The sequence below is a fragment of the Oreochromis niloticus genome, linkage group LG6 (assembly GCF_001858045.2).
Source record: "Oreochromis niloticus isolate F11D_XX linkage group LG6, O_niloticus_UMD_NMBU, whole genome shotgun sequence".
NCBI lineage: Eukaryota > Metazoa > Chordata > Actinopteri > Cichliformes > Cichlidae > Oreochromis > Oreochromis niloticus.
The window spans coordinates 30102149-30129452 of NC_031971.2; the positions used below are offsets into that span (position 1 = coordinate 30102149).

General features: G+C 37.6%; 1 protein-coding gene across 4 annotated transcripts in view; it reads right to left on the reverse strand.

Annotated features, from left to right (window-relative positions):
- Positions 1-25803, reverse strand: part of rbm20 (RNA binding motif protein 20) — a 49159-nt gene extending 23356 nt beyond the window's left edge. The window contains exon 1 of one of the 4 annotated variants that reach the window (XM_005454787.4): positions 25359-25803. In XM_005454787.4, the coding sequence (XP_005454844.1) occupies positions 25359-25480 (122 nt within the window). In that variant the 5' untranslated portion in view covers positions 25481-25803. Of the gene's footprint in view, positions 1-6638; positions 6768-7402; positions 7652-22559; positions 22704-25358 lie in introns of those variants that run through there. The other 3 variants (XM_005454788.4, XM_019359744.2, XM_025907894.1) reach the window with 3 other exon arrangements.
- Between the last annotated feature and the right edge of the window lie 1501 nt (positions 25804-27304).

The window sequence follows — 27304 nt, forward strand, 5'->3', positions numbered from 1 at the left end:
AAGTCAAAAGGCATTTTCAAAAATTAATTTATGAAACAGAATCTTGCAGAGGATTATCACCTTCATGTCAGTCATCCTGTTGGCTTCTTCAGTTGTGATACAGTCTTGTGATTACATCGCCACATCATAAACTTGTCATATCACAGCCATCACTCACACTTCAAGTGAGCCATAAATCATCTTGCTGTATATACTGTGGTCCTAAAATCCCACCTCTCCAAATGAAACTTTGTGAGTTTGTTTTGGCCTTTGAGAATATTGTAGTACACTTTGTGTTGAAATATTGTATTAAAGGTGGTGTATTTTCTACAGTATAAGAGTAATGGCTGATGTATAACACCATCAAATCATAAAAAAGATGACTAGTTCAATCAAATCTGATAATAAACCATTCATTTAACTTATTTTGTGTCCAAAGTGGTACATCACAATTAGCTCATCATACAACTTTCTGTTTCCAGTTATTGGTCATACTCAGTGTTTTGGCTTATTACCATAATTTAGTAAACAGTTTTTATGATTGTTCTTTGTCTGTAAAGCTCTTTGGAACTTTGTTAAGAAATAATTTATGTATTTGCAACATATACAAAGGAAAGTAATCTAGCACAGTCTGTGGAGTTATAATACCTGTGCGTATGATATTTTGCTCATTTTGGACAATTCACAGCTCCCAGTTCTTCTGACGATTGTACACACTCTTAAGTGAACAAGCATGCTGATGGAGAGATACACTTACACCATTCCAGCTTATGACTCAAAGCTATAAATACTAGAGTTGCCCTCTGCCATCATGATACACAGTGTCCTTAATAGACTAATATGGACTCTTGGGCTCCTGGCACAGTGTGCCAGACACTTCAAACTAATCTTGTTATGACGATAGGGAATATAGGTGTCAAAATAACCTCAACCAGTTGTGGAAGGGAAGGGTTTAACACTATGTAACACTATGTATGTATGTATACATATACTATTTATACGTATATGTTTCTGTAGCTTTCTCATATCATGATAGATAGATAGATAGATAGATAGATAGATAGATAGATAGATAGATAGATAGATAGATAGATAGATTAAACATTCAATGTGACTTTCTATATTTAATTGAAAAGTGGAAAAGAATATCAAGAATATTTAATAACTACAGGAATGGACAGGAAACGTAAATAGGAAGTTATAAAGTGACAAACAAATCTAATCTGAAGACAAATCATTTAAAACAGCAAAAGCAAACAAAAACATGCATTTCTGTTTAAAATAACCAATTTATCAAACTTATCAAAGGGACTAGAGAGCTTAGATTTGAAACATGCCTGTGCAATTTTCAATCCTAATACACTCTTGTACTATAGTATCCAAAAGAAAAAACAGTTGCAAATCATATATAAAAACATCACAAATGTATGAAATACAAATATAATATTGATATTATGTATTATATAAATGTAAGATGGCGGCACGTATGCAGCTGCACAGCGCCCCCAGTCCCACAATTTTGTTGTACATGTACAATGAAAACAAAGGGCTATTCTACTCTTTTCTATTCTATATTTGAATATTCAAATATAGAATATATCTGAATCATCCTCTGTGATGTGTTTTTATTTTGTTTCAGGTAGTGTGCCAGTGTGTTTTTTGGTGTGCATTTGTTACAGTTCCCTGCTCTGAGTGACACGCTGAAAACAGCCTCTCGCAGTCAGAGTCATGTCGCAGTACAGATTCATAGCAGACAGCATTAGCTCAGTCTTCAGAATAGCTTCATGTGTTCTTAGCCACATAAATACATGTACAGGTTTAAACGTGGTATTTCTATTTCGTCCCACAAGGTTTAATTTTAAAAATACATAATTCGAGTGAATATACATCAGATTTGCATCATTTACAAGTGAATTTGCTGCTAATTATGCATGCTCACTTATATATTTTACCCTCATCAGCCCAAACACCAGACAATTAAAGGCTGAGTGTCATCAGCATATTTTAAAATCAAATTGAAAAAAACATTCCTTAACACCAGAAAATATGGTGTTTCTAATAATATAAACCAATATACAATGCCAAAACCAAAACAATATGAATCCCTTTTATTAAGAAAATATCTTCTTCCCCCCCCTTGTGGACAGGGGCACATACATTGTGCATTATGATGTCCTCCACCATATTTTCACTGTAGTTCAAGAATCTAATTATTTCTAATTAAGTCTTATATTTCAGTGAAACATTCATATGAATGTTAAAAAACACCCATCTGTTTCCTTATTCAGAAAACAGTCAGGTAAGCTATTCTGCACCTGGAGCACTGATTCCTTGTTAATTCTGCTCAACAAAGTATTATACAAATACAAGACCACATCCTAATGTCCAGCTGAAACTTCATTCGCGCATACTGTAGGTTGAGAAGCATACGTAAAGCAGCAGATTCAGAAAAATCAGTCAAAAACAGCCGCCATAAACACCAAGCAACTTTGACTGATAGTTGCTTCCTGTTCTATTTTAAAAACTTACAATAATAACACAGTCATTTGGGGCACATGACAAACTACAACAACCACATCTTCTCTGCAAATCTCACAATTTCTAAGTTCTAAGACAGCATCATAGTCAAAAACTGAAGCGTCGATCCGGTCGGTCTACAAAGCCTCATCGGAGGAAGTAACAAATTAGAGGAAGGGTTTAGGTCCAGTTTGGTTCAAGAATAGCCATCCGCTGAGTCCAGTAAAACATCCAACAAAATGCAACATTGTCCAAAACAGTTGCATCTTCACGATTAGCTATAAATCCTGCTTCTGTGCAGCTGACAACACTTGCAGCTATAATACCCAACAAGCCAAAACTGACAAGCAAACCTTGACGTACTGAAAGAAATGCACAAACCTTGAAAAGTTAGACAGTGAAGGTCCGAGTTACACCTCTGACGCTAAACTCTGCACTGCTTCTTCATAGTCTGACCTTTGCCCAGCAGCTGAGACTGCGTCTTTGTCCTCTAACATGTTGACTAATGCTAGTACATGTACACTAACATAACATCACTGCTAGAGGTCTTTACCCCAGCATGAGTGACGCTGCTTCCCTGTGTTAACGGGAAAGGCAGAGGCAGAGACGCGTGTGATGAAAAGTCACAAGTGGTCGGCATGTGTGTGTGAGGACGGGGCAGACCAGCACAGGGAGAAAGTATTTACAGAGAAGGCATTTGGGTAATGCAGTGCAATCCTGAATCTGTTGCTTCCACAATGGCAGCTGTAAAGCTTGGTGTGGAGTCAACTGTCAGGTTCAAAGTCACAAAAAACAGTGAAAGCTGTCACGAGACTACCAACCAACTACCTCGTGCGTGTTTCGCACCAGCAAAACCATAATCGGGAAGTTTTGCGACGCAAAACATGAATGTAAGAAAACAAAAAACCCACAAAACATGCATATTCAAATACCTCCAATCTGAAGGGTATGCATGTGGTGTGATTTTAACAATAAAAAACATTAGCTTCTTGAAATGTGTGGACAGATCAAGGCATAAGGTGCACATACAAAAAATTTGTTTTGCCTAAAAAAACTAATTGGCAAAGACTTGTCTCTAATTTGTGCTTTATCCAACGGTTATCAGGTAAACAAGTGAAGTATGCATGAAACTCACAGCAACCAGAAAAGCTGTTGTTGTAAGATTTATTAACACTGTGAAAAAATTGAATACATTTACATTTCTACACCAAAAGTTGTCTTTTTTATTTTATGAAGTAAATAAAGTGAAATAATTATTATTTGTTATTCATCTGACTATAATATTGCATTTGTTTTTATATTTATAAAACTTAACTCTATTTATGATAAAGGATACACATTTAAGTATATTTATAAAATTATATAGAAGTTTTCATTTAACAAATGTGCTGTCTGGGCATGTACAAAGAATAAAACTTTCAGAACATTTTTCTTTAGATGAACTTTTACTTTTTTTTGTCTTCTGTTTTTGTTTTTTGTTTTTTTGTGTTGTTATGCATTTATGTTGTTGAAACCAGATCATTAGAATTACATAATGCATTTTGCTACTTTTGTTCGCTTCCTTTTTCATAAGAAGTCACCACGGGTAGTCATGTCCCTTTGATTTGACAGATTTTCACATTAGATGCTTTTCCTGACTGAACCACAAAGAGGTTTCTGTGTCCTCCCGTGATCGAAGCCGGGATCTTTCGCTTGTCAGGCAAAACACATGTTTAAAACACGACACTATACTCCAGTCTACTGTAGATAAAATAAAATTTTTAAAAAACATATACATTAAAATACAAACAAATTTTCATTGAATAAAGTTTTCAAGTAAAAATATATGTAAGCCTACTTTTTTTATTGGGGTTTTCTGTAAAGTGCTATCAGTAATTTTTTTACAGCTGCAAATAAAATCTTTACCTAAGCACACATGCATTCAACTCCCAAGGAGCCTTCAGTTTGAGAGATTTATAGTCACTCCATCTGTTAGCGTCACAACCAGATGGCAGGGAGAGAACAAGCTGCTTGTTTGACTGCCACACTTTATGACTATCAAGAAAAAAAAAACACTTATTTTTTTAATAGCAGTAAAAGTATTATTGTTGTTAAAATCCACTAAAAAAGTTGCAGAATATCTTTCAAGTACTGTATTCTAACACATTTAAAACAACTGCATTTTCTGACTGGATCCAGCAGACTAATGCAAAAACAAATTGTGTGTTAGTGAAGAAAGAAAGCAAACTGATAATAATACTAAACATAGATTTTTATTTTGTCTCCTTTAGTTTTTGATTTAGCTTGAGAACTTTTTCTGTAAGTACTTGCAGCTGCAATGTCTTGTGATGCTGTTTTCTTGCAGTGTGGAACAACTTAGAAAATCGGACTTTTTGCTTATAAACTGTAGCTGGAAGTAAACGGAAAGCCTGAAGTATCACACAAAAGTTTGTCACTGGTATTTATTCTTCTATTCACAGATGATTTTAATTCCATTAAAATGTAAAAGTAATGTTTATTCTGCATATTATCAAAACTATTTTTGTTACACTTAAATTATGTTTTTTGTCACTTCTATTTTTTTGTTTTACTGATTTGAAATCTCTTAAACAGTTTAGGATTAGACACATTAAATCATGTCTCTACTGCTTCACTGACTTGTATTAATTTCCTGATGACTGTACCAACCGACAGGGTTGAGCATCTGTTTTGCCTAATCCCACTTACACAATATCTTTACCATAAAATGTAATAATTTACAAAATTTTGACTAAAAAGGGACGTTATTTTTGTCCATACACCATTAGTAAGAAGACCTACAAGGTAGGTTCCTTACGAAACATTACTTCTGCTGTCCACTAGGTGGTGCCACATATCGACATAAGTAGCCCCAGGTGGTCTGATAAGGATTCATCATTTTGCCATATGAGGGCACTGTTTTCATTTTAATTAGCAGGTCCTTACCAGGTTCCTAGAATATGACATACAGTGTTTACATTTGCAGGCAGTGATTTAGAAAGTGTGACTCATAATGAAATGCCATGATGGTGGTATGGTAGCCTTGGAATAGGAAACAAAGGCTTTCCAATCCATTGCACAGATGTGACATGCAGACAGAATGTGGAGAGATGCGTATACGTGGATAATGCTGAATGCATGACTCAAGACACTAATCAAGAGGAGCACGTGTAACCTCTGCTCTTCCTAATAGGGCAAAATCGTTACTGACACTCCAGAACCTTAATTTAACTTTTCAACAAATGAGACACATAGTTGCAGCCTATCAAGCAACGAAAGACGGTCACATGGTGAGATATGTGTTAGGAAGCGGGGTCAGCTTGCCTTCATCCACATTTGGCACAGATGATGGTTCCTGATTTATAGGTCTCTAGCAACGGGTGAGGTATCTCGGCCACAGAGACATAGGGTCTGGCCCATCACGACCCCCGTAAAGCTGACACATCTACTCAAAGGCATCACTTTGATCCATACCATGTTTCTCTGGTGATGCTTGTAAAATGGTAAGATTTATGCAGGGGATCAGTCACAGGGTTTTATGAAGTCGTATTAAAATGTAAACTAAAGTTTGTGGGGCAACTTCAATCGCATGCACCCCGCCCAGGCTAATCAGCATCAAACAAACCTTTAAATCAATGACTTACACCAAAAGTGAACAGGAGATATGCAACTACACGTTGAGAGACTTATGCAGGAGAAACATTTTTCTCCCCTTCTCACATGCACACGGTAGCTGAAGGTGATCTTGTTTCCAGCATAGGCTGGTAGGATACTGGAGTCGTGGAGAAACATGCAGGTCAAAAGTCTTACTTGACAGCTGTCTCCCAACTGTGAACTTTTAAGAGCCCTCCAAAAAATATGTTTCCTTGCAGGAAATCAGCAATTAGTTGTCAAAGCCCCCATGGCATGGTGCCCACTTAAGGACTTTAAAGGGACACCTGCTTAAAGCGAATGCAAAAATTTTTTTACTCTTTTTACTGCTCACTATTCACTAAATTTACAAAAAAAACCTATCACAAGTAACCCATGAATTGTAATGCCAAACTTTTATCAACACTTGTCCATTTTTTCTAGTCTATCGGATGTTCTGTGGTTAGTTTTGATGCAGCAGTGCTGACAAGAGCTAAGAAAAGCCCTTCGGTTACCTGGGATCTGCTGACACTGAGTGTCAAACTGGGTGCTGAGAGCTGGGGGCCAGGTGAGTCAGCTTGCTTGGACTTTGGACAGAGTGACATCAGCGATCCAGCTGGCTTGTCAGAGCTGCTGCTGGCGAAAAGAAGGATGGCAACCTCATAGGGAAAGTCTAAACTTCATAAACTAGCAACAGCTAGACAAAAAATGATCAATTTCCCTTAATTAAAATAAAGATATATACTATATAAGAAATACAGTGAGCCCAAATAGTATTTTTTTCTTCTTTGGCAAGTTAATCCTGTCTAAATTGGATTAGTCAAATATTTGTAATGTGGGAATTTAAGCACAGGAACTGTCACAAGACTCAGAGGTGAAGTAATATGAGGAATGGGGGTGTGTGTTGGCTTTGACAGCTGAGCTTTACCAGCCATTTTTTTCTGCTGCTCTGAAATAGTTATTTATAGCTGCTGTCTGGGTGTAGACAGTAAATTTACTTTTCACTGGAAGCTGCTGTGCCGACCACATTAATGTTTCTCCGTGAAATTCCCAGTGTAAACATAAAAATAAAGCTTAACATGTCCACAAGCTTACTGATTACTTCTGTTGATGTGAAACTGCGGGGTACAGTAAGGAACACGTACGTTTAGTCTTCCCTGACTGTGGTCAGCAACATCAGAGCTATATTGGTGCGCAACGTGATGTAGCGATGATTCCTACAACCCCTCCTTCATTCCTTCTCTCTTTCCTTCCTTTCACCCTCTCTCCACGGTCTTACCTCACTCCCACTCTCCTCCATCTCCTTCCAAAGCAAGCATTGCATTTTGCCATCTGTCACTTCTGCCAGCCTCACAAATATCAATCGCACCCAGCTGTGTCATCCCAGTCACTGACCTCCCAGCCAATGGCAGTGCAGCTCCTTTCTCACCTCCCATCATCTTTTAAAATTACTCCATCTACCCGTGAGTAGCACTTATACTAGCCACAGTGTTTCCTGACCTACATTATAAAATTGCATCTTTTCAAAGCAAGCTGAAATGCACCATTAATGATTCAATAAATTCCATTAGAGGCGATAAATAGTCCAATCAGCAATGTAATTCAGTAAAACCACTGCAAACCAAGTGAAGCATGCACAGGATTCCCTGCAGGAAGGTGACTGCACACAACTGGACAAAGATAAAATAAAAGGGGTGGGACAGCTACGAGTATTGATAATGCAAAATCTCTGTCTGTCTGCGACAGTCCTCATACACAATCAGGAGTTCAGCAACTAAACTTGGTACAAAGGATGAGCTTCAATCCCTGAAGATTCTTATCTGTATCAGAAACAGCTGCAACTGCCTAGCAACAGACTAAAGAAACCTGTTTTAGCACTCATGCACCAATAACACCTTATAAAAGCTTTGTATCATTTTTACTTGGTAACAAAAACATCTGTAATTTACATCCATAAACGTGGAATAAAACATACTATAAAATGAAGTCATTGTATTGCCTGACAAAAACATAGCAATTGGCTAAAATTAATGCTTTTAAAGCATCCACTACTTTAATGTCAATACATTAGCATCTCATTTATGTCCAATTTGAATTATAAATGCCTACAAACTACCTACAAATGGGCTAAAACAGCCCAAATTTTAAGCAATTAAAAATCTACTATCCCTGTTCTTTTACTTCTCACAGTGTGAATAAATATATCATTTTTCCAACAGTATGGGCATTTACTAGTATTTTAAATACAAGGTAATTCAATAGCTTCACTTGGGAGTGGGTTGGGAGTCGAATTCAACAAAAGACATTGAAAGTGATTGCACACATAGACTTTTTTTCTTGTTTTCTCTCTTTCACTGGAAATACTGGTCTCATGCAAAAAGAGGGATAATCTGCTACGAATTTCATGTTTTATTAATAGTTATTTATTATTTATTTGTAGCTCTAATATTATTCCAGTCTAAACTGCATGTTGAGTAATGGTTCAGTCATCTTTTATTTTAACAATAAAATTGGCTTAACACGGTTGTCTCATTGTGATATTGAAATACAGTCAAGACACACACCACATGGCACAGCAATAAAGATGAGAGTCAAAGTGAAGACGACAGAAGGATAAAACAGCCAGTCATACTGTTTTACCCTAAAAGTAAAACAGCGGTGGACATAACACAAAGCTGACAGTGATAGAGAGGCCACTGCTGCCATATGGTTTAATATATCTCATCTCAGGAAACTGCTGGCATCTCAGGCTGCTCAAAGAACCATTAGTAGAAATGAGCCTAAACAGGGAAAGCAAGCGATTTCACCACCTTTTCCAACAGCTGCTCTGCAGAAACCCTAAAACGACAAATGAACCAAAGGGGAAAGAAGAGACAGTCGTCCCAGTGTAAGTGAGAAATCCCCGTCAAAGCCAGTGGACAGAATGGGTTGGCTATGCCCTGGAGTAATGACCATCGAGGGATTTCTCTGCAGAGCTTGGTCATTGGAGTAATACATACTAATAAAACTCGAGCGATAAACTAAGACTACTCATCTTGTACTTTATCATTTTATAGCTACAAATACACAGCGCTGAGTCACGTCTTTCCTTTCAGTCACATAAACTAAATCAAAGTCAAAGAAAAAAAAATCCACACAGCATCTGTGACATGCTTCAGTGTGAAATTCTGAAAAAACTGCTATGCACACACACACATATATTGAATAACAAAAAATTGTGTTTATAAACTGACACATTAGTCATGGAGCAGAAAATTACGGTATAGTCATATGAAAGAAAATCCCTTTATTACAAAGACTGACTTAATATGTTCACAGATTTGCACAATATACAGTTGCATATACAGAAAGTCACATCTCTGTATTTTTGAATGCAAAATGATCTGATAGCATAAGGCTGATGATGCGCCTCGATCAGCAGCAGCTATTGAGGTAGTCTGTGTGTGGTTAGCACCATAAGGTACGATAACTGCAATGCAAAAACAATCTGAGATGCCACGAGGCTACAAAAACTACTGTAAACTTAGTCTGGTAGAAACAGCTGTGGGAGGACTCATGATAAATATTATTATGAAATGCCTACTGGGTTCTTCCAAACATTAGACAAGCTTGTTTTGCCCCAACATACAATAACTTTCCGAAACTTCAAACTGAAAGTTTAATGCTTTTCCTTGTTTTCTGTAATATTTCACATTACCAAAGTTTCAAATAATTCTCTTGGATCGGTACAATATCAAAGCCGGTCTCTTTAATATGGTTGCGTCTGGAAAATAGTTCACAAAACATTTTTGTTTATGAATGGCAGCCAATCGGAAAACCGAAAGAAGGTGTCCTTAAAGCAAGAGTAGCTGAAACTGCTTGGTTCAGACACATGATGACGTAAGAGGCTGCACCAACCTGCAGTTCCATTCCCGGGATAAATATGTGATAAATACAAAAATAAGCAAATAAGCACAGCAGGTCAATTTTAAATTAATTAACCATATGCTGTTAAGCCCTACTAGGAGCTTTATCTCTGTGTGTTTTCAACTTGTAAATGGTAATGGTAAAAAAAAATGTTACCATCATCATCTTTTCAAGAGAACCCTCATAGAAATATACATGAAAAAGCATGCCTGCATTGCAGCACACAGCATTTAGAAATTATGTGTTACATACACACACAAACATACATTTAAACCAGAGAGGTTTTTACTGAGAACACAACGCCTCAGCAGTCTGAGGGAGTTTTGTCTTCAGTTTACTGCCTGCGAAGGGGAACAGGCAAATCCACACACCACAGGGAGTCAGGAAGGTTACTGCCCTGCTATCTTCACACTGATGAGTCACTGACAGCTGTGTCTGAGCTGTTCCAGACCCACACACAAAAACACCAGTGTAACTTTATTTTTTTTCCTCGTGCACTGCGCTGACAGTCCGTGTTTTTCAGACAAATGAAAAACGGAGAGAACAAATTAAAACGAGTCGTGCCATTACGGCCAACTGTGCAGTTATTATGTCAGCCCACCACCTCTCCCACCTCCCTGCGGTGCAATTGATTAGCTGGGAAGTTAATTGACAGGAAGCTCTTTGGCATGGATACTGACCTTGTGGTGACAAGCAAAAATCTTCCAGGTCACCTCCCCCTTATGACACTGGATATTTTAGACTGCCCATTAGCATGCTTGATTTCTAATCCCTTCCTCAAACTCCTGCTTGCTATGTATCTACACCCCATCTCACTATTTCTTCCTGTTTGGGGCTGTTCTGTGCTTTAGCCACTGTCTACCTCCCATCACCACCACTGCCACCTTCCTCCCCCATCCCAGACATCCACACAGACATCTCTTTATCATCCCTGTCTGTCAGTCGATGATAGGGGATGGAGAGCGGATGATAGCAGACGCCAGAAATAGCTGCCTGACGTATGATTGTTTCTGCCTTGGACACAGAACTGTGGAGTAATTGTTGGACATTGTAAACACCTGAAAGCGAAGTTGCCATTACACAAAAAGGAGTTAGCAAATTTTCTAGGAAGAGACACAAATTATGTCTGTGTTAAAACTGTGCATGTGGTTAATTATTTTTTATTTTAAAGCAAATAAGATAAAGAAATGAAAAAAGCAAGCTGCAATTCTACCTCACCATCACCACTCGATCATACACGGTCTTCTCTAACGCCCATAATGACAGCCATTGGTCTTACACAGAGTTGAGTGGACTGGAATAAGACTCCATCTTACACCGCTCTCAAACAAAGTTTCAAACCAAGAGCAAAGCTAAAGAAATGAAAACATACAAAAACATTATGCCAGCCTTTCTGATGAGGGTAAAGAAGAGGCGTGATCAAAGATCTATGCTGTAATTAAACCTAGTGTGGGTGAGTCAATCTACATACACACAAATGTGCTTCTAAAAAGATGATAAGATGATGGCACAAAAAGAATGTGTACAAAGAGTTACATAGCAGTGATGAGTCAAGTGTAATGACAAAATGAAGATGATCGTTTTGCTTTCATTTTTTTTTTCTTTTTTTTTTCTCTTTTTTTTCCTTTTTTCCTCTTTTTTTTCTTTCTTTTTTTTTTTCCTTTTTTTTTTCTTCTTTTTTTTTCTTTTTCCCTTTCGTTTTGAAAGATCGGGATCGTTTTGCTTTCAGCTTCTCATTTGTCATTAACCTACATATGATAACGACAGATGAACTACAAAGTTGAAAATAAGCATCTTATTAAAGCCAAAGAGCTCAAAGCCTTTTAATAATGCAACCCACGCCGATAAAAAAAAGAAAAGTTAGATGTTACATCAACACAGTGACGATGACCTGACCTAGTTTGCCAAGTTGAATATAAAAAAAAAAGACTGTTTTAGTGTTATGTAAGGTCTGTGCTGATAGACAGGGCAGTGACTCATTCCAGACCCCAAAACCTCTCCATGACTCAACACTACACCAAAAATACTGTGAGTCCTGAATGCCTGCTGTTCCACACTTTGGGACAATCGGTGGCACTTAATTTGAAGAGAAGGCTGAGGTTTTATAATTGATCAAACTCTTACAACTAAGAGAGAATTATAAAGTAGAGATAAAACCTCAATACCAAAAATAATGCTGTTAAAAATACAAAAAAGCAAAGTTAATGACAGGCAAATAATTTAAACTACAGCCCTTGAAAATCTGAACCAAATTCCCACTTTTATGCACATTTTTATATCATTTGAGAAAGCATGCACATACTGGTGGATAAACCATGACAGAAATATTTAAAAAATGAATAAAAAATGTCGGTAATGACCAAAAATGTGGAGCAGCTGTGCCATAATCCTCGCATTGAGTGGTATGGATGGTATACTCTATATCTGTCTGAACACAGTGCAAAAACATGTACGATGGGGAAATTTATTCTAACATTGAATTTGATGCCAGCAGCACCTTTCAATAGTTGGAAAAGGAGCCATTTATCCTGGTGAAAGATTAAGCCTTGTTCAAACACACTGTATGCATTTTGAACCTGAGGAGCACAGCTGCAGTAGTTTTCAACATGTTTTCCCTTTCTTGGGTGACTGATTAAGGATCTGCTCCACAGTTTGGACCTCATGTATTTTTTGTAACATAATGCGCCGATGCATGTCAGAAATGAACTGCAGGCCAGTTTAGCACTCCGATTTACCGACTTCACAGCTAAGCTTTTGTAATTTCTGCAGAATATGACAGTATTATCTTACTAAAATAAGCAAAGTCTTCCCCTAAAAAGAGGTCATCTGGATGGTGGTCATTCATGCTTCTGCATCACATTGTTAAAGCTTACCATATAACGCTTCTGACCTGGCATTCTCCTCCTCAGAAATTTATATACACAGATTTTAAAGTTTATGTTGATGATATATAGTCCTGCAGTATAAAATCTATGTGGTAACATAAAAGAAATACCCTTGCTTACTACCCCACTTTGGATGCTCTTAAGCAAGACACTTATCCTTAGCAGTTAGCAGATACATTGTGCATTTACACCAAACATGAAGGTACCTTTTCTTGTGGTGCGATTACATGCAAACACTACTCAACTGTGCAGGCCAATGCCAGTAGTTAAAATAGTTAATATGTGAAAACCCATCAGATTGGAGTTTCCTCATACTATATATAATCACACACTGGTGCCTGGAGTAATATGAGCAAAACTGCAGGAAGTTATGGTAACTTCTGAAAATCTGTTACTGCAACTTGGTTGTAGCTTTCAGTTGTACTCCTCGTTGGCTTTTAGGGGTGATTATTTGTTGGTTTCAAACACTTCGAGTCATGCAGCTGTGCTCGTGTGAATAAACTAAAACTTCTCTTCACATTTGGTGTGAACACATCATTACTTGTACTGTCCCTTTCAGCAGTGCCATAATTTCCACTTCACTTCAAGACACAAACTTTTCAAAGCTTGGTGTAAGGGCCCGAAAGACTTCAGCATTTCTTGGTAGCATAAATAATGTTATTTCCGATGTTAATTTACAGAGTGTAGATTGTTTTGTATTTAGGATTATAGTATACATATACTTTAGACGCATTCTTCGTTGAGTTTTTGAATTGTATGTTTAAATAATATTCATTTACTGGTCTGGTGCCGAGAGTCTGGCAAAGTGCCATGCTTCTGATGCTTACATGAAAGATAACACAAAGGGGGCTAGATGACAGATAAAGTGGCTCTCACTAGTAGTAATGTGGTCTCATGAGAAACACTCCCATTCCATTATGTAGACAAATTACCAAGTCACTATTTAAAGTTAAGGGAGGCAAAAAGTGACTTTAATCTCCAGGAAAATAGAAAATAATTGAAAAAAAGATAAATTAGAGTGCTGATGTTGTCAAGTTAACCCATTAAACATGTGTAGCCTTTAATTTTAAGATGAAAGACAATAATTAATAAAGTTGTGAGGAGCTTAAATATATAAGAGGTCACAGAAACTTTATAGCCTTTAATGGCCTCATGAAGTCACAAAAATACTTTTTTGTAGAACTTCACTGCTCAATATTTATACATATAAGTACTGAGCATATGTTATACTAAGTACTCCAGAACTACTCCAAACTAGCAGGGGTGTTGGGTTTAATGTAAAGGTTTACGTGTTAAAAGTGATCTGATTACAATTATAGCATTAAGGACACTATTCTTCAATTAGTTATGTTTTTATTAAATCATTCATAGACGTCTTTAACAGAAAAGAATTGAATGTTTACTGAACGTTACGTCATAACGAAATCACAAAAGATCTACCCTTTAAATTAAATTGTGACAATATTATAAATAATTTAATAGTACTACATAATATTTATGTAATGATAACATTACTAAACAGATAATAATAAACAGATAACGTGTGCTTACTCACTCTCTCACATTCACAGAAACATTGGAGGCCTGTTTGTCGTTGGCTGCAGTTCAGCCACACACAAACTCAAACAGTAAGCCATTCTGTGATGGAGAGCTTATCAAACACCGTTTAATTATTTAAATTTGAATATAGCTTTTGTCCAAATGAGTTAAATTTATTTAATCCTTATATCATCTTTAGGGCTCTATTTTGTTCCTAACTACTCCACTAAACTTCATTATTCTCCCAAACGGGTTATAAGCAAAGTCCTGTGTTTATTGTAAGACTGCCTTCTGACATCTCTCATTTGCCTTCATTTCCATACAAGAGCATTCATCATTTTTCTTGACACAGCAACCTGTTCTTAACATATATACTCTATCAGCTGTTCTGTTCACCTGCTATGCCAAACTCCAGAGTGGATATCAGGCATTTCCCCATTAACATTTGTGCAGACTGTATCTACAATTACAATTGCTGAGTTGTAAAGTTGTATATTAGCTCTAACTATAAGAGTCCTCTCTCCTGGCATGTCTGATAATTTATATATTGCCCACCTGGTGTCCTCCGCATGTCCCAGGGTCTGAACGTGCCACACTGAGAACAGCTTCTGTCATCTACTCCCTCAGCCCAACTTTCCCGCTCCCCTCGTGAGGGTGAAAACAAATAGAAATGGGTCAAAAAGCAACATGAGCCAACCCTATTAAATGTCCAACTCTATCTTAATACCACCACAAATCATCAAGCTTCTTCAGGCTGTCACTCATTTCCACATATAGTCAAAAGAGTGTGAACAGTGCTGAGTTGCCTTATAGATGAAAGTCCTGTCATTTGGTAAAACACATGGTAAAATACAAAGATAGAGTAAATTGCAATGAGAAAGTTTTTTTGTACAAGTTTGTTTTGTATTTTCTGGACACTTGAGAACAGAACTAGATTAGTAATCACATTAATAATGAAAAATGTTCGGAGAACTTTATCTGATGACACTAAAATGTCCAGTTAGAGATGTAAAGAGAATACAAAGAGCCACAAATCGCCTACAACAAAAAGGCAAACCCACTTCTGTGTGAAATTCAGCAAACAAGAGAAGATATATAAACATAAAGGCAGTTAAACAGCTATGAATGAAATGCTGCACTTTGTTTTGTACCTTACAAAACAGCATAAAGGACCTTGTGACTTGTGATTTTTCACTATATAAATAAACCTGAATTGAACTGAGTTATAGTTTCGAAACTTCCATTAGTTTGAATGCTTTTCACTATTAGAAAATATGTCAACTGTTCAAGAAAACATGGTGGTAGTCAGAAATGGTGAAAAGACTTTGAGCTGTAGCTTCCAAAGTACGTTGGTCATGAACTAGTTCAAGTGGAAGTTCATCAGGTTATATTTACAAAAGAAAAAGCCAAATTTTGAATTTGAATATGAGCTTTGATAACATATCAGCTTTTACAGTTAAATTCAATTCAATTTTATTTATACAGCACCAAATCACAACAACAGTCGCCTCAAGGCGTTTTATATTGTAAGGTAGACCCTACAATAATACATCCAGAGAAAAACCCAACAATCATATGACCCCCTATGAGCAAGCACTTTGGCGACAGTGGGAAAGAAAAACTCCCTTTTAACAGGAAGAAACCTCCAGCATGAATGCCAGCGAACCACAAACAGATGACTTTCTTACAAAAAGCAGTTCTATTGCTAGATCTGCAGACCAACTGAGTGTTTTTGTCTGTTAGTCATTAAAATCAGCCGTGAATAGATTTATTTCCAAATATCTATCACTGGTTTATAAATTAGGGAGACATATAACCTTATAAACACAGAGCACTTTCACTATATACTCAACCAAAACTTGACAAAGTTATGAGTATGCTTTGGATCATATTAAACATTAAAAACAACTTAAGCTTAGACCACCTGACTTTCTGTGGGGACTTTCTGTGGTCTCCTTGGTGGAAAAACAGCCAGCAAAAACAATCAGGCACCGCTCCACTGCCTGTGACGGTCAGGATGAATGAATCCAATTTCACACGCAGTTCATTTATATGGTGATTATAAATAATTATACAAAGGTATTTATCACCTTTTGCCTTTCTTCTGCTCGCCATGCTGTTCCCTACTGAGCAGCCCTTCCTTTAACGCAGAGAAGCTGAGTGTGGTATTTCTGCTATTAAGGACCTATACATAGCCAAACCCCGGTAATGGGACGGGGGCCACTTGCTCATCCCTACCCAGATACTGACAGAATTCAAGTCCAAATTCAACAACCAGTAATAGACTAGCTCTTTTAATTTACATAACCAACTAATTTTAAATCGTAAGCACAAGGTTAGGCTAAACAGTCTATGTCCAACGCCGCCTATTTATTTTCACGATACAAAGAGACTGCATTAGAAGACATTAGCACCATGCAATAACAAATCCATTGCTGGTAATATGTTGTGCCAGATTACTTTGCTCTATAATGACAAGCATATAATGAGCTACAGTAGTACATAGTCACACAGCATAAACAAAAGCACGCTAACACATAAAAAAACCAAAATACACCCACACACCAAGTGCGTAGACACAACTAAACAGATAAACAACACCTAAAAAAACTGTGATATGATATAAAATATGATATAAAATATCTTTAAAATATATGAAATAGAGATTAAATGTATGTATGCCTTTAAAGCACACATCACAAAGGATTAGATTGTCTTGGCAAACCCACGGATGACATAGTGACATAATCTTGGTGTGCACATGTGACATAACATTTAAAAGAAACTGTCCTCATATAGAACAAAGATAAATCAACAAATAAAGTTCTTATCTGCAGGTATTGTCTGTGTATGTGTGTGCGAGCTCCACCTGTGCATGACAAGTATACAGAGAATTTGATTTCCTGGATTCTGGCCTGCTCACTATGTGGATGAAAGGAAGATGCCTTTGGGGTGAGCACACGTGCTACAATCTCCACTGGCCTCAGCTGTTGATGCCAGCCTAACAGAGCAAAGCAGAGTGGCTGTGTGATACTGTGTGGGTTTATGTGTCACTTAAACACCCGTACTCTCCTTCTGTTAAACCTGTAGGGCAACATGCATTCAGTACATTCTCCAAATTCAGAACTGAGCTGCTTCCTCTAACTGTGTGTGTGCAATGTGTGACCTTGCACTGAAGTCTGACATACAGTAGCTGCACTGCAGGGTGACATTTATTTATATTAATTAGGACAATCAGAAGACCCAGACCTATTCAGTCTATTCAGGCCTTTCCTGTTTCGAAAAATAGCTTACTTTCAGGTTAAACCACAGCTTTAAAGGCTGAGAAAGACAAACTTATTCATTTTAATTCTCAAGATTTTAGACATTTAGAATATTTTGTATTGAAGGCTTTTAATGCAGCTGAACAGTGCTATAACTGGCTGACAAATCCTGCAAATGTTCATTTTAACTGGCATATGATTTTATCTACTAAAGCCAAAATGTTAATTTTGCCACCTGCAAAACAGGTTACTGTAAGCACCAATCACACATGTTTCTGCAAACAGAAAAGCTCCCTGCTAACTTGACAGGGACTTCTTTATCCGTCAAGGTCCCACATGTGAGAAAAGTTGAAAACAAATCAATATTGTGCTCAGCATTAATAGGAAAATCGTCTAACTTTGTGAAAAACTTTCACATCCAGCATTAAACTTTCTGTCTGATGGTTTTGATAGCAGCAAATTTGTCAATCAAGTTTTTATATGCCAGAGTGTCAAAAAATAAACTATGCTTGTGGCATCAGCCTTTAATCCTCCCTCTTCCCTCACTTTACTATATCTTGAACAAATACCACTAAACGACTGATTGACAACAAGCACCAGAGGCCTCCTACTCGTGTTAGCCTTGTCAGAAGAAAATAGCATAGCAGCAGCAGTATTGACAAGACCTTAAAACAGTATCTGACTCATTTATGACTCATTGAATCCAATGTGGGGTTTAATTATGCTGAATTCAAGCAAAGTGCCCACGTACCCAAGCTTACATGCAGCACACTACCTACGCGCTACCTGAACAACAAAATACAAAATTATGAAAAACTAAAGTCATTTGATTGCTGTCACAGACACAAGATACAAAAAATGTATTCAATACTTTGATGATGCAACCCCCACATCTGCAGAAGAGCCGCAGAGCTGTTTTCCCAACATAATTTGTTAGAACAAGTAGGAATGTGTAGTCCAGCAGCAGATGGTTTGATAAAAAAATGCATAGTTTATTTAATAACAGTGATTATGCAAGGACTCATAAAGATGGAAAACAAGCCTTATAGTCAGCGTTAAATGGCTTGTATTTATATAGCGCTTTTACTAGTCCCTAAGGACCCCAAAGCGCTTTACATATCCAGTCATTCACCCACACAGGTGATGGCAAGCTACATTGTAGCCACAGCCACCCTGGGGCGCACTGACAGAGGCGAGGCTGCCGGACACTGGCGCCACCGGGCCCTCTGACCACCACCAGTAGGCAACGGGTGAAGTGCCTTGCCCAAGGACACAACGACCGAGACCGTCCGAGCCGTTGCTCGAACCGGCAACCTTCCGATTACAAGGCGAACTCCCAACTCTTGAGCCACGATCGCCCATAAAAAGTGCCCAGTTTGGTGTTTGATGAGCTGCCAGTGGATCATAACGAGACTGTTTCCTTACTAAACTTTTCACATAATCTTCCCATTTTTGTTTTTTGGAAATGGACAAAGGCTTATTTGTATTAGGAGAGTGAAATATTATCCGAGACCCCACAAAGGCACCATCACAAACATATAAAAGCAGTCACTGTTCGAATGCACGGAGCAAATCTTACAAACACGTTGAAGAATTTATCTGAAAAAAAAAGAATGTTGCAGCCCCCGCTGGGAAGTACACTTCATCCGTTTCAAATGAACAACCCTTTAAATTTAGATTGTGTTCACATGGAGACCTTTAAACTCTGCCAGCTCATATATTTAAGCATTAAGAGCTGGAAAGGTACTGATGAAGAGCTGATCCCAAAGACGACTGATTGCCTCTTGTAATTAGAGCTAGGATTAACTGCTCAAAATGTTAATGTTATGCTATGTAACTGTAACTGAAAAATTTTCAAGAAGAAATAGTCACAAACTTTTAAAAAAGTAAAAACATCAAACAGCTACTGGATACTTTAAGCTCTACGCTGAACAAACTGTAACCATCCTAACATTATGACTCTCTCTAGGCGATCCTGCTAATCTTTCTCAGTTTTGTGCTCATGCTGCAGAGGACAGTGCTAGAATTACAGTCCATCCATTGGAAGAGCAAAAGTCTGTGTGATTCTCAGTAATGTGCAGCTGATACTGTGTTACTGATGAATCCAAGCAACTGCAATCAAACGTCACAAACAATTACCGCCTCTCATTTTATTAATATTGTTTGAGCTGCGTCTGTGATTTTTTTCTGCATCAGCTAAGAAGACCATCACAGCATCGGCGTCATATTACCGCTTCATTTATAGAGACACCAGAACTAAACTGAAACTGTGATGATTTCGGGATTAAGTGGTGTATCCCTCTGAAGCCCGTCTAAGTTGCGTGCAAATCTCATTGGTAAATATATACAGATGCAGATATTTGACAATGCTCTTTTATCATTGCTGTCTTTTAATGTGGATACCATTTGTAAAGACATTTAAACCCCTTTAACTCTGACCACTCCCACTCTTCCAAATAGTTAGCCTCGTTAAGTCTACCAACTCAACGCCTATAAACCCTTTCCCACCAGCACATAACCCCATGTGGTGCAGGAGAAGAACCACAGACATGAATTTACTGTCACAACCAGCACAGACTCTGTATGATCATTTCCTGTTTTATTTTGAAACTTTCTACCAGTTTATTGTACTTGTTCCTTTGGTTTCTGTTTGCCCACAACACCTGTTTCCCTTGACTTAATTACTCAGGCAGTATTTATACACCCATGCTGCCATTTGTTTCCTGTCAGACTATCTCAGCATTTTCCAGTATTTTCTTGTGACTTGTTTCGCAATTTCCTGTAAAATGTCCTTGTCGGAACTTTTGGATTTTTGCTCTGTGAGACTTTTATCTAGCTTTTGGATCTACTGTTTGGTTCAGCCATTAAAGCTACAGCAGATACTGCTGGAGTCTGCCACCACCTAAACTTTCTTTCACCATTGTGGCATGTCACAAATCCTGCTTGTAACAATGTTTTTCTAAAGCTTTTTCACAGACTGTTAGCTTGAAGAATATGCATTTAATAGTTTTGGCAATGGCCTTGTGCTGTAAAAGAATGTGTGCTGAATTAAGTGAAACATTGCAGAGCTTTAGAAAAGGTGTACTCAAGCTTAAAATTCATTTAAATTAGGTAAAGCCCAGCCAAATAAACTGTTACGTGTTTGTTTTTACTGTTATGCTTTGTTACTCTGCATTATAGACACTGATCTTTGTGTACAAGTCACAGAGGCTATGTTAAAGTTATAGAGAATGGAACTTCTTTGTTGTGCCTTGGGCTGATATTAATGGTGCATTTTGTGGTAACATCTTCATCCTAATTTAATGATCCAATTACAGGATGCACCTACGCTTGGCTGAAAGTGGACACCAGCGTGGCCGTTGTAACTACGAAGACTCTCTCCGGTGCCATGCAACTGTCAGCCATTTAACATCAGGATTAGCCACAGTTGTTGCCACGTGTCAACAAGGCAGTGAACACATGCTTGAGGTGTCGGTGGGGGAGGTAGATGGTCCCGCGACACAAATAGGTGACACTAGAAATTAAGATTTTCTGTAAGCAACAGAAAGGACAAACCTTGCTGGTAAAAAGTGACCAAACAGAATTAATCTGTTTGGTCAACTTTTCTGTCTTCCTTAAGGAGAGACAAGATATATTAAGTGGGACAATGATGGCTGTATTTTAATATCAAATGTTATTTCAAAACATTTTTTGGTGTTTCTTTTTGTGCAAAATTTACTACTCTGTATTTTTAATTTGCTCAGCCTTGTGCCAACCAATGTCACGGGTTTCAAAGGGATCCCGCACAATCACAGATCTGCAAAGCGACCACACCAATCACTCAACACTTCTCTGTCCAGACGGCCATTTGGCCAGATCCATTTAAAGTGTGGGAAAGTCTAAATTAGCTCCCATTAATGACCTTGCAGGGGATTGCAGGGATGATTGAAACTTCAAGTTGACGACTCGGTGCAAAGCACGCTTTTAAACATGACACACTTGGCAGCAAACTAAAGGATGTGAATTTGCTTTGATAAAACACATCAATAGTTTTCTATTGTTGTAAATTTTCAGACATCTGTGTTTACTGGCTTAAAATCTATGAGATTTAAACAAATGAAAAAGGATGTTAACAGCACGTCATCAGAGGTGGACATCAAAAGAGTAAATATCTGTGAAACTTCATTTTCAAATTTTTAAATACTAGATCTCCAGAGGATATTAGAGGATGCTTTGTTTCCCTGAACCACAACGTAGTTATTTTCAATATTTTGCTTTCGACAGCTGTGGCTATACACTTTCCCTAAGGCTCGAGCGTGGCACATGGCAAAATGGTCCTTCAGCTCAATTGGCTTCCCTCTTACACTTACACTGCCTCCACTGAAAGCTATTTATTATATTTAAGGTTTGAGAACAAAGACATTAAGACAGGCAAAAAAGATCACAGATCAGTCGACGAATAAAATAAAACACACATAAATATTATAATTGCACATGTTTATCAATGCAGAACATTCTCTGTCCTGATAAGAAAGCTAACTACTATGAGCTTAACAATGTACCAATGTAACGTTAAATAGAAGAGGAGCATAAAATAAACTATATCATTGCTGTTTTGATTGACAGTGGACAAACAAATAAATATTTTACATATATAAGTACACGATTATAGCTTCATTTATAAATCCATGGATACTCCCAAACGCAAATGTTTTTTACAACTAACCCAAAAATCAAATGCAATATATTCACTGTAACGTAACGTATTACAACATGTAATGCCTTTGAGTTTTGTCCTGAAATGTGGCTTTCACAGCACTGAAGAAAAGTATGAGCACATCGATGGAAGAACACCGGCTTTTACCTTTCCTGCTGCATTTTCACATATCAACTTCCGATGCGGAGCCGCACGGTCTGTGGTACAAGGTAAAATTCGCTCAGACATTTAACTTTCCCCTCTGTGACGCGCTGTCACAGTGATATAGAGCCGTGGCAGGTGGGAAAGAGTCATAAGATGAGGAAAGTGAAATGGCAAAATAAGGGAAGGTATGAATGCTAATGCATAGATGGTGTGACAAAGCATGTCAAGCATGCTGATCTGTTACAGGACAATCCGTCACAGGCTACTCATCACTAAACCACCACAAACACACAAAACTACCATTCAGTCTAGTCACTCAGATCCTTCGGTCCTGTCCTAAATTCTGGCTGGATGTTTTTGGAACAACATGTTACAACTTTACAGTTTTCTTATTTTTTGTGCAGATCTTTGCACAGTGGTCCGTATGCCTAACATTCACGGCAAGTCAGAAAACTGCATATGTGGACATGTTACGCTCTGGAAAATCCATTTATTTTATTGTAGCCTGTGATGATACGTAAAAGAAAACGTTTCCTGATGGAACAAATTCCTTATATCTGTCTTATATCTGGGATAATCTGTCACATTAGAACTGAAAAGACTCTGGTAGGTGTTTAAGAAAGCAGTTAAAATGGCTCTTTTAACAATAACAACAAAAAGTCTCACCAATCTTGTTACAGTCTGCTACCCAAAGAACAGATATTTTTTCTTACTGCACATATTTATTTGCTGCATTATAATGATCTTAGTACATATTTGTACATTCCTATTGTTGCTTTTTTCATGTTTATTTTTTGTACAGCCTTATTCATGTGACGATCTTAAATATGTTGCAGAAACACAGAAAGTCTGGCAGAATTTTTTTTGTTTTTGTACTTTTCTTGTTTGGCAGACGTTTGCACAGCGGTCCGAATGCGTAACAGTCACTGCAAGCGAGAAAACTCTGCACATAGACTCACTAAGCTCTGGAAAATCAATTCGCTCCATTAAAAAAAATTAATAATTACATTACATGTTCAGACATTTCCAGAGCTAAAAGTAAAAAAACTTGTATTTTATTTCAGTCTGTGATGACTACGCAGAAAAAAATCTGAGCTAATAGTTTGCCTTATGTACAAATGTACAAATTCCTCATATCTAACAAAATTCAGATTATTATATCTTAAAGATTTTTTCTGACATGCTTAAATGAATGATATCCATGCCTGGGCTGAAAATTAGAGAAATTATTTATAGCACTTAAGACAAGAAGCGTGTCACAGTGTAACTGAAAACACCCTGGTCGATGTTTAAGAAAGCGCATAACGATCTATTAAATTTGAACATTTGTACAATCCTACCGTTGCTTGTTTCTGGTTTTGGAATATTTAGACTTTTTTTCCCTTAAACACTTTTCCTTTAATAATTTATCTCAGCTCTTGATTCTCCAGGTTATCCAACAATACTTTTTAGGTAACTAATAAGTCTCGAGAAAAAGTCGTTCTAAGGCTGCACAGTCTGACTACATGTTGGGTTTTTGTTTGTTCTGATGGCAGCAGGCAGGGCGACAAATAATTAACTGAATGACGATCTTAAATAAACAGCAGGATGGAAGTCCATTAAAGTGCTATCAAACTCTTTTACTTTGCTGATTTGCAATTAACCAAATAAAATGTAGCTACTGACACAATCACACACAACAATTTTCATGTATTCATTCAGTAGAAACTCTCTACCCAATAAAAGTTTCCAGTAATATCCAGCATATAGTATTTCCACCAATTCATATTAATATTTAAAAACAAATTGCACAGCTCTGTCCTCACACACTGTACAGTAATTCAAAGAAAAATCATCAACAAATACAAAAATATAATCAATATATAATCAAGATTTGTTACAGAAATGATCGCATACGTTTTACAGTTTTATTGTAGGGTTGCAGAGCTTGAGCTCAGTGATACTGTGTTGCTGACAAATTTAATATGAGGCCTTTCAGTGACTTCACCGCACATTGTTTGGCTTATAAATTACATCTAATTTTCCAAATTTAATGGATATGTTTATCAACTGAATTTAGCGGTCTTAGGTACAGAGTACATGTGGAAAACAGCTTATTTTCCAAATTTAATTGTTTTGGTTTTAAAAAGTTAAGTAGTTAACAAAATATAATTTATTCCTATTTAAGGAGCAGCAGCAAACGTGTAATGTTAAAAATTGTAGGATTGTTTTCAACACATCTAATATTTTGAACAAGACAACCACAGATTTGAAAATGCAGGGAAAAAAATCACAGCAAGGCCGGATTTCTGCTTTTTGATATGAATCCTGGATATGTTTAGATAAAAGGGAAAATGTGTTAGCTCAATGCTTAGTATATTCAGATAAATCTGCTGACTGAACAATTTCCCTTTTATTTAATTTTACATTGCTTTTTCCAAAAAAAGAGCCTTAGAGCCTCTACAAGGTTCTTTTAAAGTGCTGATATTTTTTAATAAATTTTAATAAGCACTTTTTTATATTGTTGCATATTGTTATTTTTTTATATATGGAGAGTATAAAATCCTCAGTACTGTAGTAATATCCACTGAGACACATTATAGATGGCAGCTGTAAGGTTATCAAATTCGATTTCATGCAGGAAGACCTTGCAGCACAGATGCAGACATTTTTCCAACATCACAACTTTTTTTCAGGATATTCATGATACCACTGCAAAAACGTGCTGTGGACTTTTTTTTTTTTCATAGAGCCACGTGAGCACCTGGCATGTGTTTGTACTGTATCCCGTCTGATTCTGTGGTTTACAGATTTTGCTCTTACCTCTGTAAGGTGTTGCTTGTTGTCTCAGGGGGGTATCCACTGCTTTGTCCTTTTCCCAGCATTATTATATGACCTGTTATGTCACTGTCAACGCTGCTTGTCCGATCCCAAACGTTCTGCATGGCAAAACAAACTCCCTAGCACCACCCCCAGCCTTTACACCCTTCCAGTCACCCCCCTCAGAAGTAACCACCTCAGACCAAGGACACCAGATCTTGGCAACTTTCTCCAGCCTGCTTTTCTTTGTCTTTTTTTTTTCTTTCTCTTCACTGAACAGCCAGATCACAGAAATACCAGCAGGCAGGAAGAGACTGGGGGCTGAGCACTTCAGCGGGGTCTCTGCTGCTCAGCTACTCCTGATCGACAGCAGCAAAGGCAGCAAAGCCCCCTTTACCCTCAGCTATCCAACTGTCTTTCCCTATAAACTATGCTACATACACTTCCAAGACTTCCCTTCACTTCCTGTGTTCTCTCCAGGGGCAAGAGATGGGGAAATCAGCGTAGCGCCTGTTCAAAGAGAAACAGGAGGATGACTGAGTGAAGTTAAAGAGGGAATAACAGAAGAGGTGGGCTCAGGGGACCGCATAAGGGGGTGTGTGAGTTAAATAGACTAAAAGGGAGTCCCTGCCCAGGACAAGCTCCACGCGGTACAACAACAGGGACGAGAAAGTCTCTCCAGCCACCGCTGATTATCACCTCTACACTGACACAGAAACACAGACACACGCACGCTCGCATAGTCTGGCTGATGAAGGGATGCACTGCGGTTCTGGGAATGCCATCAGTCACTCAGTAGGTGTCGGGATCAATTTAGCTGCTGAATCATTGGAGAGATCCAGTCTCTAGGCCTGGAACACAGTGTCAGATTATTAACATTTTGCAATGGTCAGACAGGCTGAGGTTTCACATCTGTCAGCCAAAAAGTAGGGTGTGCTTGATAATAAATCACCATTAAGAAAAGGCTCATACAGAGTGACAACACATCAATCCTCAGGGTCTTGCTCATGCTGCGTGGTTGGATTTTGGGGTATTTATTTAGATTGGAAAGGAAATTGTAATTTTGCAGGGGGATTTAAGTTGTGAAGACAAACCTAGAAAAAAGTTTCCAAGAAATGAGTCAGAGAATCTGAGAGATGATGTTTGTTTAAAGAAACCTAAACCATGTCTCCCCATAGACAAACATATCATTTAGATACACCTGCTATTTTATCTGATTGCGCACGAAATAAAGATTTTCAGCAAAGTAATTGAAATGCTTTCACAATATGCTTTTCCAAGTGGATTAGAGTTTCATAGCTCATCTGGATTTGGCTTAATAAATCTACTTGTACAAAATGAAGACTGGAGGAAAAAATAAGGAGCTGGAGCTTGTGTCTAAGCCGTTACTCTAAAACGTAAACAGACCCGCTACACTCATGGTTGTTCAAGGAAGCTGCTCCTGACTGATCAGCCGTTTATGGTAAATAATTGTAGTGTGCAGAAACAGTCTGGCAATCAAATTCACTTCAAATCGTCTTCTATATTCAAGACTGAAATGATAAATCACAGAAAATCATCCACGAGATGCCACATCTTCGCATTGACTGCTTAAATGATGAATGGCAAAATTTGAAAAATATCTGACACACCTTGCTGACAACCACAAACTATCGCTATGCGTTGCGTGTGTGCAAGCGTGTGTGTATATATGCATGTGACAACTCTACATAACAATCCCCCACACTTATTTTTGGCGCTGTGAGAAAGCAGATACCACTGTAGCATGAAGTGGTTTCTATAATGGTGTGTGCCTGGATGGCTCAATGATAAGCGTGGCAGTTAGAGAGGTGAAATACATTTAAACTGTATCGATTCTGTATTGAATCTTTCAAAAAACAAAACAAAACAGTAAAAAAGACTTGACAGCTAAAGTTACCTATGTTTTATTTAAAAAATTTGTTCCTTTT